Source organism: the organism of the source record quoted next, unplaced genomic scaffold (genome assembly GCF_019419815.1).
Source record: "Pyrus x bretschneideri cultivar Hongxiangsu unplaced genomic scaffold, Pyrus_bretschneideri_v1 Contig7, whole genome shotgun sequence".
NCBI lineage: Eukaryota > Viridiplantae > Streptophyta > Magnoliopsida > Rosales > Rosaceae > Pyrus > Pyrus x bretschneideri.
The window spans coordinates 5,496,344-5,508,022 of NW_025999809.1; the positions used below are offsets into that span (position 1 = coordinate 5,496,344).

At 38.3% G+C, this 11,679-nt stretch overlaps 1 protein-coding gene across 1 annotated transcript; it reads right to left on the reverse strand.

Moving 5' to 3' along the window:
• Nucleotides 1-1,507: 1,507 nt before the first annotated feature.
• Nucleotides 1,508-10,296, reverse strand: LOC125472550 (transcription elongation factor SPT6 homolog). The gene is made up of 14 exons (XM_048574190.1): nt 10,266-10,296; nt 10,098-10,178; nt 9,766-9,892; nt 9,534-9,618; nt 9,324-9,423; nt 8,850-9,226; nt 8,576-8,764; nt 7,870-8,493; nt 6,998-7,792; nt 4,178-4,325; nt 2,898-4,096; nt 2,475-2,684; nt 1,891-2,386; nt 1,508-1,737 (listed from the first exon to the last, which is right to left on the reverse strand). Exons 1-14 carry the CDS (start codon nt 10,294-10,296, stop codon nt 1,508-1,510), a joined length of 4,692 nt encoding a protein of 1,563 aa, XP_048430147.1.
• Nucleotides 10,297-11,679: the final 1,383 nt, after the last annotated feature.

Below are 11,679 nucleotides of genomic sequence, written 5' to 3' on the forward strand. Positions count from 1 at the left end.
GGCAAATATTGAGATTAAAAATCATAAAAACACATTAAAAATAAAAATATCAAGTAATTTAAAAATACCAAACACATTAAAAAAATTATAATAATTAATTTACATGTGCAAAAAATATGAAAAAAATATGCAACCGCTCGTAGTCGCATCCTCTACGCTTTGAGAATGGATATATGATCGTTTGAATTTTTAAAATCATACAAACTCTCATGAATAGTATTTTTAAGGGAGTTCAAAATAAACAAAATTCATAATCATTAATGTTTAAGTCTGAAAGATGTGAAAACATAATAAATGTTTATAATTGCATCCTCAACACTTAGACGATGGTTACGTGGTTGTTTAGATTTTTAAAACCCTCCAAATCTCATGAACAATGTTTTTTATTTGAGTGAAAAATTAATAAAATTAATAATAATTATTGTAGAAGTGTGAAAAATGTAATCACTTGTAATGAAAAGTTTTACAACTTTAATGAAGGGGTCAACTCCGAAATTTAGTATGTATATACTAATTTAGTATTATGTTTTACATTTTTTTTAGTCAAATTATGTTTTTCATTTTCATTTTTATTGATTTAAAATATATTTTTCTTAACGGGTAACGGATCGGGTCATATTACCTAATAATATTAACGGGTTGATTTTGGGTCTGGTCATATTACCCGTTTACTTTAACTAGTATTACACGACACGACTTGTTAAGCTATCGGGTATGACACGAAATGTCACATCCTGGCCCGGGCCAGTACAACTCGATTCGAAGTCCTAGTGGACATTCCGGGTTGGGGTGTGTCACAAAAACGATACGAACATGAAAAACACGACGCGAATGCCAAGTCTAATTTACAAACTTTAATATCATTGTGAGCTGGGAATTTGGATGGCAAAATATATGAATTTTCAAGAAAGGGAGAAGGAAAAGGTCAAAGTTTATTTTCTTCAGTTGGCAATATAAAATAATATCATTTTTATAAAATTAAACTAGACTTCAGAATTTAAATTTAAGAGATTGATTTCTCTATAAAATAAGATGCTAATTTAAGTTTGGGGATGAGTGGTGCTGGGAGTTTCAAAGGAAAAGATCTCTTGTTTTATTTATTTATTTATTTTTTAAAATGATATTATCTACACTAAGGGCAGGGGTAGGTTTAGCCTCACAATGAGTTAGTAATAATATAATTCAAATTTGCCTTTAGCGAGAATCAAACCTAAGACCTCTCACTTACAAATAAAGAAGAATACCACTAGACTGTAGTATTAACTTACACAGCTCTAATACCTCTTCCTCAATTTGAAATTTAACGTTAAAAAAAAGAACGAAAAAAAAAGAAAAAGAAAATTAAATTGTTCAACAAATTAGACCTCGAGCAGTGAGTAGTATTCTAGATAGCTAAAAAATCTTTAGTTTAACTTGCATGGCAGTCATAACCACCGGAATTATGCAATGGTTGATCAAGAGAATAATATACAGCACTGCAGCGGCTGCAGCCCATCGTCAATGCTCGTTATCTGAACCTTCTTCGTTTTGGGTCAGAATCCCATCCTGAAGCCCTAGGATCAACAACATCTCCATATGCACCACCACTTCCTTGACCCCATCCGTCATTGCTCTTGCCACCCCAGCCATTGCCACTGCCACTTCCACTTCCACCGGTACCCCAGCCACCTGGGAAAGCTTCCTTTCCCGGTGAGTTTTGAACCTTTGCACCGGGAAAGTTGCCCATATCATTTCGGCCTGTAAAATCAGACATAAAAAACCAAGTCATTGGATTAAGTCTTAAAAACAGCCTGGAAGAAGTTGCAAACCAAATAAGGTATTTCTCAATGTGTACTTAATTGAACTGCAAGCAAAACAAACAGATTCAAATCCATGTTGTATAAGCTTCACCTGTTCTTGAACTCGATGTAGATGATCGATCCCTGCCAGAAGACTGGCTTCTCCGCCCACCATCATTGGTTGAACCACCCCAACCACTGCCCACGGATGCCCCTGAAGAACCCCGAGTTGCAGGGCGTCGCATTGGCACAATAGCAGCAACTGACCTAATTGGTGGCCCTAACTCTTGCGGAGGGTCATTGACATGGCGTTGAAAATACTCTACAAGCTGATCAATTTTCTTAAACATCCGTTTTCTGAACTTGAATCCCTTTGGATACATGCCAACTAACTCGTGGTGTGGATTTGAACTCCGAATATAGGTCAGAATTATCGTGCCTGGATATTCATGTGATACACCAAAACTATAAACTATCCGCGCAGGATTCTCCAATTTCTCAATCTTCAAAAGAGCATCAACCTCTGCCTTTGTTCCCCTTCTGAACTTTCGATAATTTAGCATTGCCTTCAACTGAGCCACTAATGGATCAACATAACGATCCACCACCTGGATTTTAAGTTATAAACTGAAAAAGTAAGTACTAGGACTAATACAGTACAACTCTCTGACAACACATTGTGTTTAAAATACTAACCTCGTCCAAATCCTCAAAAGTGTCCTCCCCAATGGTCAGGGTCTTTCCAATACGGAGTATGCTCGTAATGTCCTTCTTTTCCTTTCCACCTTCAACTATGTCTTTATGAGCATAAACTCCATCATAAATCTTGAGAGTTAAGGATAAATGAGAAGGCCCACCGGAACTAGGACGAAAAATGCTTTCCCCAGGATCCTTATCAGACAATAACTGTTAGACATAACAGATGACAGCGTAAGAAATAGTTCGGGGATAATATAAATGTGTGTCTACATAACTCAAGTATTCAATGACAAAAATAAAGATGAAGGTACCAGAAAAATCTTAATATCAATTCAACCTTAACCTGCATAACACAAGCGGTTACTAATCAGAACTAAACTATCCTACATAATTCAAACTAACAGCTAAGTTAAAACATACCCTCATCGATTCATCTGCAGATATATTCTGGAAGCGAGGATGAATGATCATCCTTGGCTTGAAATTCTTCTTTTCAAGCTGCATACTCTTCTGAGCTTTTTCTTGCTCACTTTGTAAACTTTTCCAGTCTTCTTGGTAATAGGTATCAAGATTCTGAATGTGAGATCGGTCATTTCTAATCTCGCTCTCTCTATAAGCCAGGAACACCCGGTAACTTTTCTTTTGAATTGATTTGATCTTGCAAGTGAGAATATCACCCTCATTCAATCTGTCAGACAAGTCAGAAATACCCCTCCAATCATCTGGATTATAGTCTGCTTTCATAAGAATACCAGTCAATCCACATTCAAGAGCAAGTTGTGCACGATCAACTTGCACCCTGCGAACTGTGGCCTGCACAAATTTTCCTTCGGCGAGGGTATCCTCCGTTTCTCCTGTAATCATGTAGAATTCTTCATCCTGGGTTGGTTCTTCATATTTTTTACGCCAGTCCTGAAAACCCTGTATTAATTCTCTCCTTATATCGTACAATGTAATTATCTTTTTCTCACACCGTTTGCTTTTAGCATATTCTTCAACATCGATGTTTTTTAGATATTTAGGATGCTCCCTGACGAACCCCACCACATCATCATCATCATTGCGACCTTCCACATCATAAACATCTTTCGCCAATTGTTCTGCAAGTTGATAAGATTCTGGATTGATTCTGGTATCATCCAGCAGATCAATATCGGCGTAGCTGCTACCAGCCGACCCACTCAGCCGAACACGCAGGAAACCACAAGCATTAATAAAAACCCTATTATCAAGCCCGTATTTTCGCTTGAACTTGTCCTTTAGTGTTGGTGGATTTGACGTGTCCTTTGACATGTCCTTTCGTGTATACACTGCTTCACCAAAGCCTACCAACATCTTCTGCAACGAGGCTGCCTTTCGAGGTCCAAGTCCAGAAATGAATTGAAGAGGTGCAAATAACCATTCATGGCTTATAGCCAAATTTAGGTCAATGCCTACCTGGTTTGTAACATCTACCATGACCTGTTCAACCACCTCATACTTCTCATCCGGGGTGAGAAAGTGCTCAAAAGCGCTGATATTCCAAGATAAGATCTCTCGTCCTGGTCCACAAAGCGTGGCAACCATGGCCAATGGATTTTGAAGATAACGCCCAAGAGCCACAGCCTTCTTGACAATGCCTGATAACATAGAAGAAATCAAAATCAGCCGCAAGACATCTTCATAAACACAAAACTCAGGTCGGAAACATATATTTATACCTGACTGCAACTGCATAGGTAGCTGATCAGATGAAATCCGAGAATTTTCATATAGGCGAGCCAAAGATTCATCCCCATGTACAATGCTTAGGCCATCCATATCAGCCCCAACATCTCTTGGATGCTCCTCTACCATCTTATAAATTATCTGATAAATGAAAGGGAGAAAAATAAGCATCACGTAAACCAGATACGGATTTGATATATGTTGAAGATCAACACCAGCCCAATTAGTGTTTGTGTTGAAGTGTAATCTTGCCTTGGCCCAAGATGGATTCAGCCCATGGACAAAGAAAGATCCATACAGATGCTAGAGAATTCTAGCAAAGTTCAAGTTGGTGGAAGAGTCTAGAAGAATGGTGAGGTTTCCACCAAAATGCAAGATTAGTGTAGATAATTCTAGCTTAGGAAGTTAGTGGAATTATCTAGATATCTCTAGCATGATGTTTCCATGCTTCTCCAAGGTTCCATCCATGCCTATAACAGGAGAAGGTATCCACATCATTTGTATCAATTAAGAAGACTAAGTGAGAGTGAGAAGTAGGAGTAGTCTTGTGAGGAGTGTGAGTGGTCTACAGTTTGTCTCTAGAAAAAGTGAGTGTCATAGCTTCAAAGAGTGTCCTTAAGAGTTTGTGTGTTGTAATATTTTGTGTGTGTAATACAAGTAATTTGTTTACTTTTGTTGTCTCTCCAACACTTGTGTTAGAGTCGAAGTTTAAAGCGAAAGAGCCGTTAAAGTTGGTTCATTTCGATGTGTTCGGACCTATCAAGCAACCATTGATAAGTGGGATGCGGTACATGGTGACGTTCAGCGATGACTTCTCAAGGTATGCATGGATTTTCTTTATGAAAGAAAAATCTGAAACAGTTTCAAAATTTAAAGAGTTTAAGGAGATAGTCGAAGGAGAAGTGGGAAAGAAGATCCGTTGCATATGAACGGAAAATGAAGGAGAATATACCTCGAATGAGTTTTCCCAGTATCTACGAGATTGTAGAATACGTCACCAGTTTACATGTGCCAACATGCCACAACAAAATGGCGTAGCTGAAAGAAAGAACTGACATCTTGTAGACATATTTCTGAGCATACTCCATGCTAAGAATGTACCATGAAGGTTTTGGGCCGAAGCTATGAGAACTGCAACTCATGTGATCAACAAGCTTCCTCAACCAAGGTTAGAATTTGTCTCACCCTTTGAAAAACTATGGGATATGAAACCTACCGTTAGTTACTTTCGAGTATTTGGCTGTGTATGTTACGTATTTGTTCCAAGTCACCTACATGGCAAGCTTGACAAGAAGGCAATCTGATGTATCTTTGTGGGATACGACAGCCAAAGAAAAGGGTGGAAATGTTGTAATCTTACAACTAGAAGGTGTTACACATCACGAGATGCGGTGTTTGATGAAGCATCTTCTTAGTGGTCGTTAGAAAAAGAGGCATTGCCTGATTCGAGAGAGATTGAAGATAAGCTACAACAAAAGATGGGGGAGCAAACTATTCAAATCTAGTCGAGACTAGATGAGTTTGAGGATTCACTTGATGGTGATGGTGTTGAGTAAGCAGTGCCCCAAAACCCTTAGTAAGCTGGCGTATATCAACAACCAGAAGAAGATAGACCTAGTGAAGTGGAAGTATCAACTCCACAATCACAACTAAGGAGGTCAACAAGAATCAGGAAGCAAAATCCTAAATACACCAACATAGCCATAGAAGAAGAAGCAGCTGAACTTGAATGGCTCAAACTTGGGAGAAGAGAGCATTGCAGCGGAGCTAAATCAAGCTTGAAATCTAGTGCCAAAGCAAAGAGATGTGAAACCCATATCATGAAAATGGGTGTGCAAGAAAAAGCTTCGTCGTCAACTCGTCATGGAGGAAAGAATGAGCTGGTGTTGAGGTGGAGTGTTGAAGATCAACACCAGCCCAATTGGTGTTTATGTTGAAGTGTAATCTTGCCTTGGCCCAAGATGGATCCAACCCATGGACAAAGAAAGATCCAAACACATGTTAGAGAATTCTAGCAAAGTTCAAGTTGGTGGAAGAGTCTAGAAGAATGGTGAGCTTTCCACAAACATGCAAGATTGGTGTAGATAATTCTAGCTTAGGAAGTTAGTGGAATTATCTAGATATCTCTAGCATGATGTTTCCATGCTTCTTCAAGGTTCCATCCATGCCTATAAAAGGAGAAGGCATCCACATCATTTGTATCAATTAAGAAGAGTCTTGTGAGGAGTATGAGTGGTCTAGAGTTTGTCTCTAGAAAAAGTGAGTGTCATAACTTCAAAGAGTGTCCTTGAGAGTTTGTGTGTTGTAATATTTTGTGTGTGTAATACAAGTAATTTGTTTACTTGTGTTGTCTCTCCAACACTTATGTTAGAGTTGTGTACTCTAAGTTTTTCCCCAACAATATATATATACTTGATACAGATTAAGAAAATATATGATAAAAATGAAAAACATAAATAAGAAAGTGCATTTCTTCATTTCGTATCTGATTATTTGTACTAAGATTAATCTTCCAACTGAATAATCTTCTTCTATAGAAGATAAAACTTCCATCAGAAGAAAGATAAACCACAAAAAAGGATGGTAAAGAATCCTTTGAATTTTAACTGCTAAGATGAACAAGGCATACAGAGAAAAGGCTGGTGATAATTTTTGTAAAATTGCTCCATCATTTCCTCCTCCCCTCCACAAAAAAAGGTAATTAAATAAATACACCATCACAAGAGAAGCTATATAAGAAGAGAAAGAAATATTACACTACTCCTAGAGAAAAAGAATCGTAATACACACAACCCAGTGAACAAAATGATTACCATAATAAAACTCACCTCATAAATATCGTCCTTCAGGCGAGTACAAGACAAGTTAACACCTCCTAGGACGACGACGTGTGGTTGATGATCAATCATGAACTTCAAAATGCGTTCTTGTTCATCCTTTTTACGCTTCTCGTCATTAGCATTGAGGGAGCGTAAAGTGAGGGACCCGGCATAAAGTACATCTAGCACCTCCCCAGATGAATCTAACATCACAAAAGTGGTTGCTGGGTTACCAGGTCCCCAAAAGCAAGCCATGACCTTCGGTGCAGCTTCATTGTTTGAGCTACTATCATTTTCCTTCCGTTGATAAGGTCCCACAGAAACTTGATTCCACAAAGCATTTCCGTATTCCACACGTAACCAGTGTTTTGCTCTACTAGTCAATAGGGATCTTGCTTCTTTCTCCATTGAAGGTAGAAGGAAATTAAAAAGTGCATCCTGCAATATCAGCTTCCGCTGCTCATTCCACAGTTGTGCAGATTTACTAACACCATCACTAAGATAGTACTCATTAAAGTCGCTGATCAACTTATTTAGTCTGTCTTCCGGCAGCTGAATAGTAACTTGAAGAAGCTTCTCCTCTTCAGCCTTCTGGATAAGCAGCCATTGCGCGTCCTCGAATCTATTTAATGGCTTTGTTTTCAGCCACTTCACCCCTGCAAACTGATGAGAAGCATCTATTGCAACATTTCCTTCAAGTGTTGGGTTTGTTGATATCTCAGTTATATCCAAGTAATTGCTTCGAACATACTTCCTGACACATGGCTCCCAACTTATCTCAACAGCTGCCTGAAAGAAGCCATAAAGAAACATCAAAATACTTTCAACCTAAAATTTCTATGAAAGTTTCAATGAACAATGCATACCATATGCCTAGCTCCTTTGAGCACGGCTTGAGGTGTATCAAACATTGCACATGTAAAGGTGGAAGCCATCTCCTCTGGTGTCTCCTTAGCATCCTCCAACTCATCCATTCTCATATTTTCTAGTGATAATTGCAGTCCAAATTGCTCAGAGCTGTAGCCGAACTTTCTTGCAGCATGCCACAGGCCAGCCTTGATGCAGATACTATGAAGTGATTTCCTCTTCGGCCTCTTATATTGTCCTACATCCACACCACCCTCGCCCGGAGGAAAATGCAAGTTAAACTTGGCATCAGCATCATCAACTTCTCTCTCTGATTTTGCAGCCTCAAGTGACTTCATAATTGATTCAAAAAGCTGCTGATTCAATGTGAGTCTGGTCTCCTCAGATATACATTGAGATTCTACCTCAAACCGCTTCTTGTAGTATGATTTCAATGCACTTTTTCGCTTCTGAAGCAGCAGCCATTTTCTGTCCAAGTCCTGAATCGTCCAAAGTAATCTGTGCCACTTTAACTCAGGTTTGTTTTTATTTTTGTCCTGGTTTTCGTCTTCCAATTCAAGGTGTTTGGGATCTTTCAATAAGCTTAGACACTCCTCTTTCCGATACATAGCAATAAAGGGAATCTGAAAACAAGGAGAGAATGATCATCCCATACAATAAATATCAGATAAATGAACAGAAGTGCGTCAAAATGAATGAGAATACTAACATCGAACATTTGCACATGGTGCAACTCCAAAAAATTCTGATGTCGTCCCTGCTTATAGATTTCCCCAAGTCTGTCGTGCCATAGAAGGGTATTATACCACTCGTAAGTTGATCATATATCCAGGTACTCTCATCATCTATAGTTTTTGCATTCAGTGGAGGAGAACCAGTGCATTTCTCAGATATCTGTACAAAGTAAATACGGTCATGGTTTGGGACATGAAATTTGAGATTTGTAGCATATATTTTCACGAAGGGCAAACTAAAGAACCTGAATTCTTTCCGGAACATCAAGCGCCTGTATCTGTTCATCCTTGTCTGTCATATACTTTTCAGAAAGAACACTAGGTTCAAACTGATCTTTAATCCTCATATTCCTCCATTCGCCGGAATCCAAACCTTGCTTACGAAGTTCTATCAGTTGTTGAGGATCACCAAATATATCATGTGCTTCCTGCAAAGAAGATGATAGGACTTCTGGTGCCTTTGTAGATTTTCTTCTCTTAAACTGCCCCTGTCTCACTGGAGATCCAGTCACATCAAATTCTTCATCATCGACAATAAAGTCTGCCATATCATCTTCACCAACATCTCCATCGGCTTCTGCTTCTGGTTCCTCCTCTTCTGCAATGTCCTCAAGCGGATAACCTGTAGGATTATAGTGTAAAATCAACAAGAAGAAATATCAGATTCATATATTGATTATTCTACAAGTCAAGTTCTACATATGTAGAGATAGGCATACCTTCTTCACCATCAAATAAAGCTTGCTCAATCGTCTTCCCATCAGATACCCCCTCAGAGTTCCTCTGAGCTTTTTTCAGTCGCTTAAATTTCCCCTGAGACTGTTTGGACAGAAAAAGAAAATCCATATCACGAACAACTTTAGAAGAACTAAATGAATTAGTTTCAAATGCAACCGAAACTATAAAGAGATGTAGACTATGTCCAGAACCAGAACCAGAACCTTTCTGCGGAAGGTATACACATTGTTGTCCTCCAGGAGATCATAGTCATCGTCGTCAAGGACATACTCCTCCCTAGAAAATTTGACACGGAAAGAATTATACAAAAGAATTATAACTAGCCTTCTGTTCAATTGCTACAAGATTTTTGAAAGAGAAAAAGAAATGGGAAAACTCGAGAGAGAGAGATAATTGCTCCGATTCAGGGTATTGAACATTCACCTTTTCTTTTTTTTCTTCTTCTTCTGTTTTTCTTCTTCATCACTGTCCGCCCTCCCTTCTTCCTCCTCCTCTTCTTCCTCGACATCATCCACTAGAAAATCATCCTTCTCATATTCATCCAGACCTTCTGCAAAGAGTGCACTAGAGTCAAATTTCATTAATAATAGCGAATAAAATAAACGAGGAAAACTAAACAAAGGTTGAAGCACATTGCACACAAGAAAGAAGAATTCACAGACAAAGAAAATTCCAAAATGTCCAAAATTGCGAATTCAAGAAGAAACAATTGAAGCCCGTACCGCCCTCCTCCTCTTCATCTTCCACGTCGTCACCGTCACCACCACCGTCAGAGTCATCCACTGCAACGTTGTCAACAAGCGACCTGTCGTCGTCCTCTCCATGAATCATCTCCTCTGAAAGCATTGAGCAAACGTGATTAGGGTTAGGGTTTTCAGCGTATTTTATACGAAACGAGAGAAATAAAGATGCATTACACTAACCTTCCTCGTCGGAGACAACACCTTTGCCCATCGGATTTGTTGAAACAAGAAACACTCTCTTTCTCTCTCCTTCTTCTACTTCTTCTTCTTTGCAAAACCCTAAATTACAAACAGGCAATTGTAATATGCATCTCTATTTATAAACATTCGCGGCGCTCCCGCTCTCTCTCTCTCTCCAAATTAACGCGTGAGGATCAAGTCAGCGAAAAGCGTACGAGTGCTCCTGCTTTGATCTTCTTCTTTACGCCCGATCAGCAGCCTGCAGTTACGCAGCCCTCCATCTCCATGCAGAAGAGCACGTCCACTTGTTTCTCCTATTGTCGTCCTAAAGTAGTGCTCCAAGCACAAAGTTTTATATCTCCCCGATTGAATAAAGTAGGCTTAATTTTGGGACTGCATATAGTCTACAGAAAGGAGTTACATTCGGAGTAAAATTACTCCCTATATTGTCACCGTAATTTAGATCTGGTACTTAAATTAAAAGTTCGTTAATTGAGGTCCTTAAATAATTAGTAAAACGTGCAACATTGGTCACTCTGTGAAATTTTCTTTCAATTTAGGACATGTTTACTAATAAAAATTAAAATCATTTTACTACTTCATTTTTCTTGTTTTTCCCTACATGTAAGAAATAAAAAGGCACATAATTTTCTTTGAAATTCGTAATCAAGTACTTAAAAATTGGGAATCAAATCGACCAGGGTGGACTAGTTGATATTATTCACTTTCCTGACTTCTATTCAGCTTTATTTTTCAGATTTCTTCATTTTTTTTTTCATTGTATTTAGTAAACTTGCCCTTAATTATGTGGAACCAAGAAATAGGACCAACAATCAATCCACAAACTTTCATTCTAGTTTAGATTTGGTATCGGAATACACATAGTTGTAATTGGATCACACGCATACCACATCATCACAATACAGTAAAACTCCTAGCAAGTCATAAAGTTGGGACCAAAACAATTTCATAACTCTCAACATCATTATTTCCTAAATAGGATTCCTGAGGATTACAGTATAGAAATACCAAGGTCTCATGCCAAGAAGCTGTAAACATGCTTGAGAAGTTAGAAACATTTTGGCTTCAACAAGAAAGTATCCTTGTCGATGAAGTATTATATAGTTGCAAGCTCAAAGACATGACATCAATTCTAAGACTAAAGCATGAGCCTCACACTGGGTTAGCCATAATAATGTGATTCAAATTCGCTTTTGGAGAGAATTGAATCTAAGACTTCTCGCTTACAAGTGGAGAGGATATCACTAGATCGTAGTACGAAGTGACAATTATTACTTTTTGAGAAATATTTTAGTTCATTTTACACTTTTATTTGTAATATTGCACACTTTTTGTACTCATTGACAATTATTACCATGTAGTAGTGTTTTCTTATGAAGGGATCAAGAAAAAT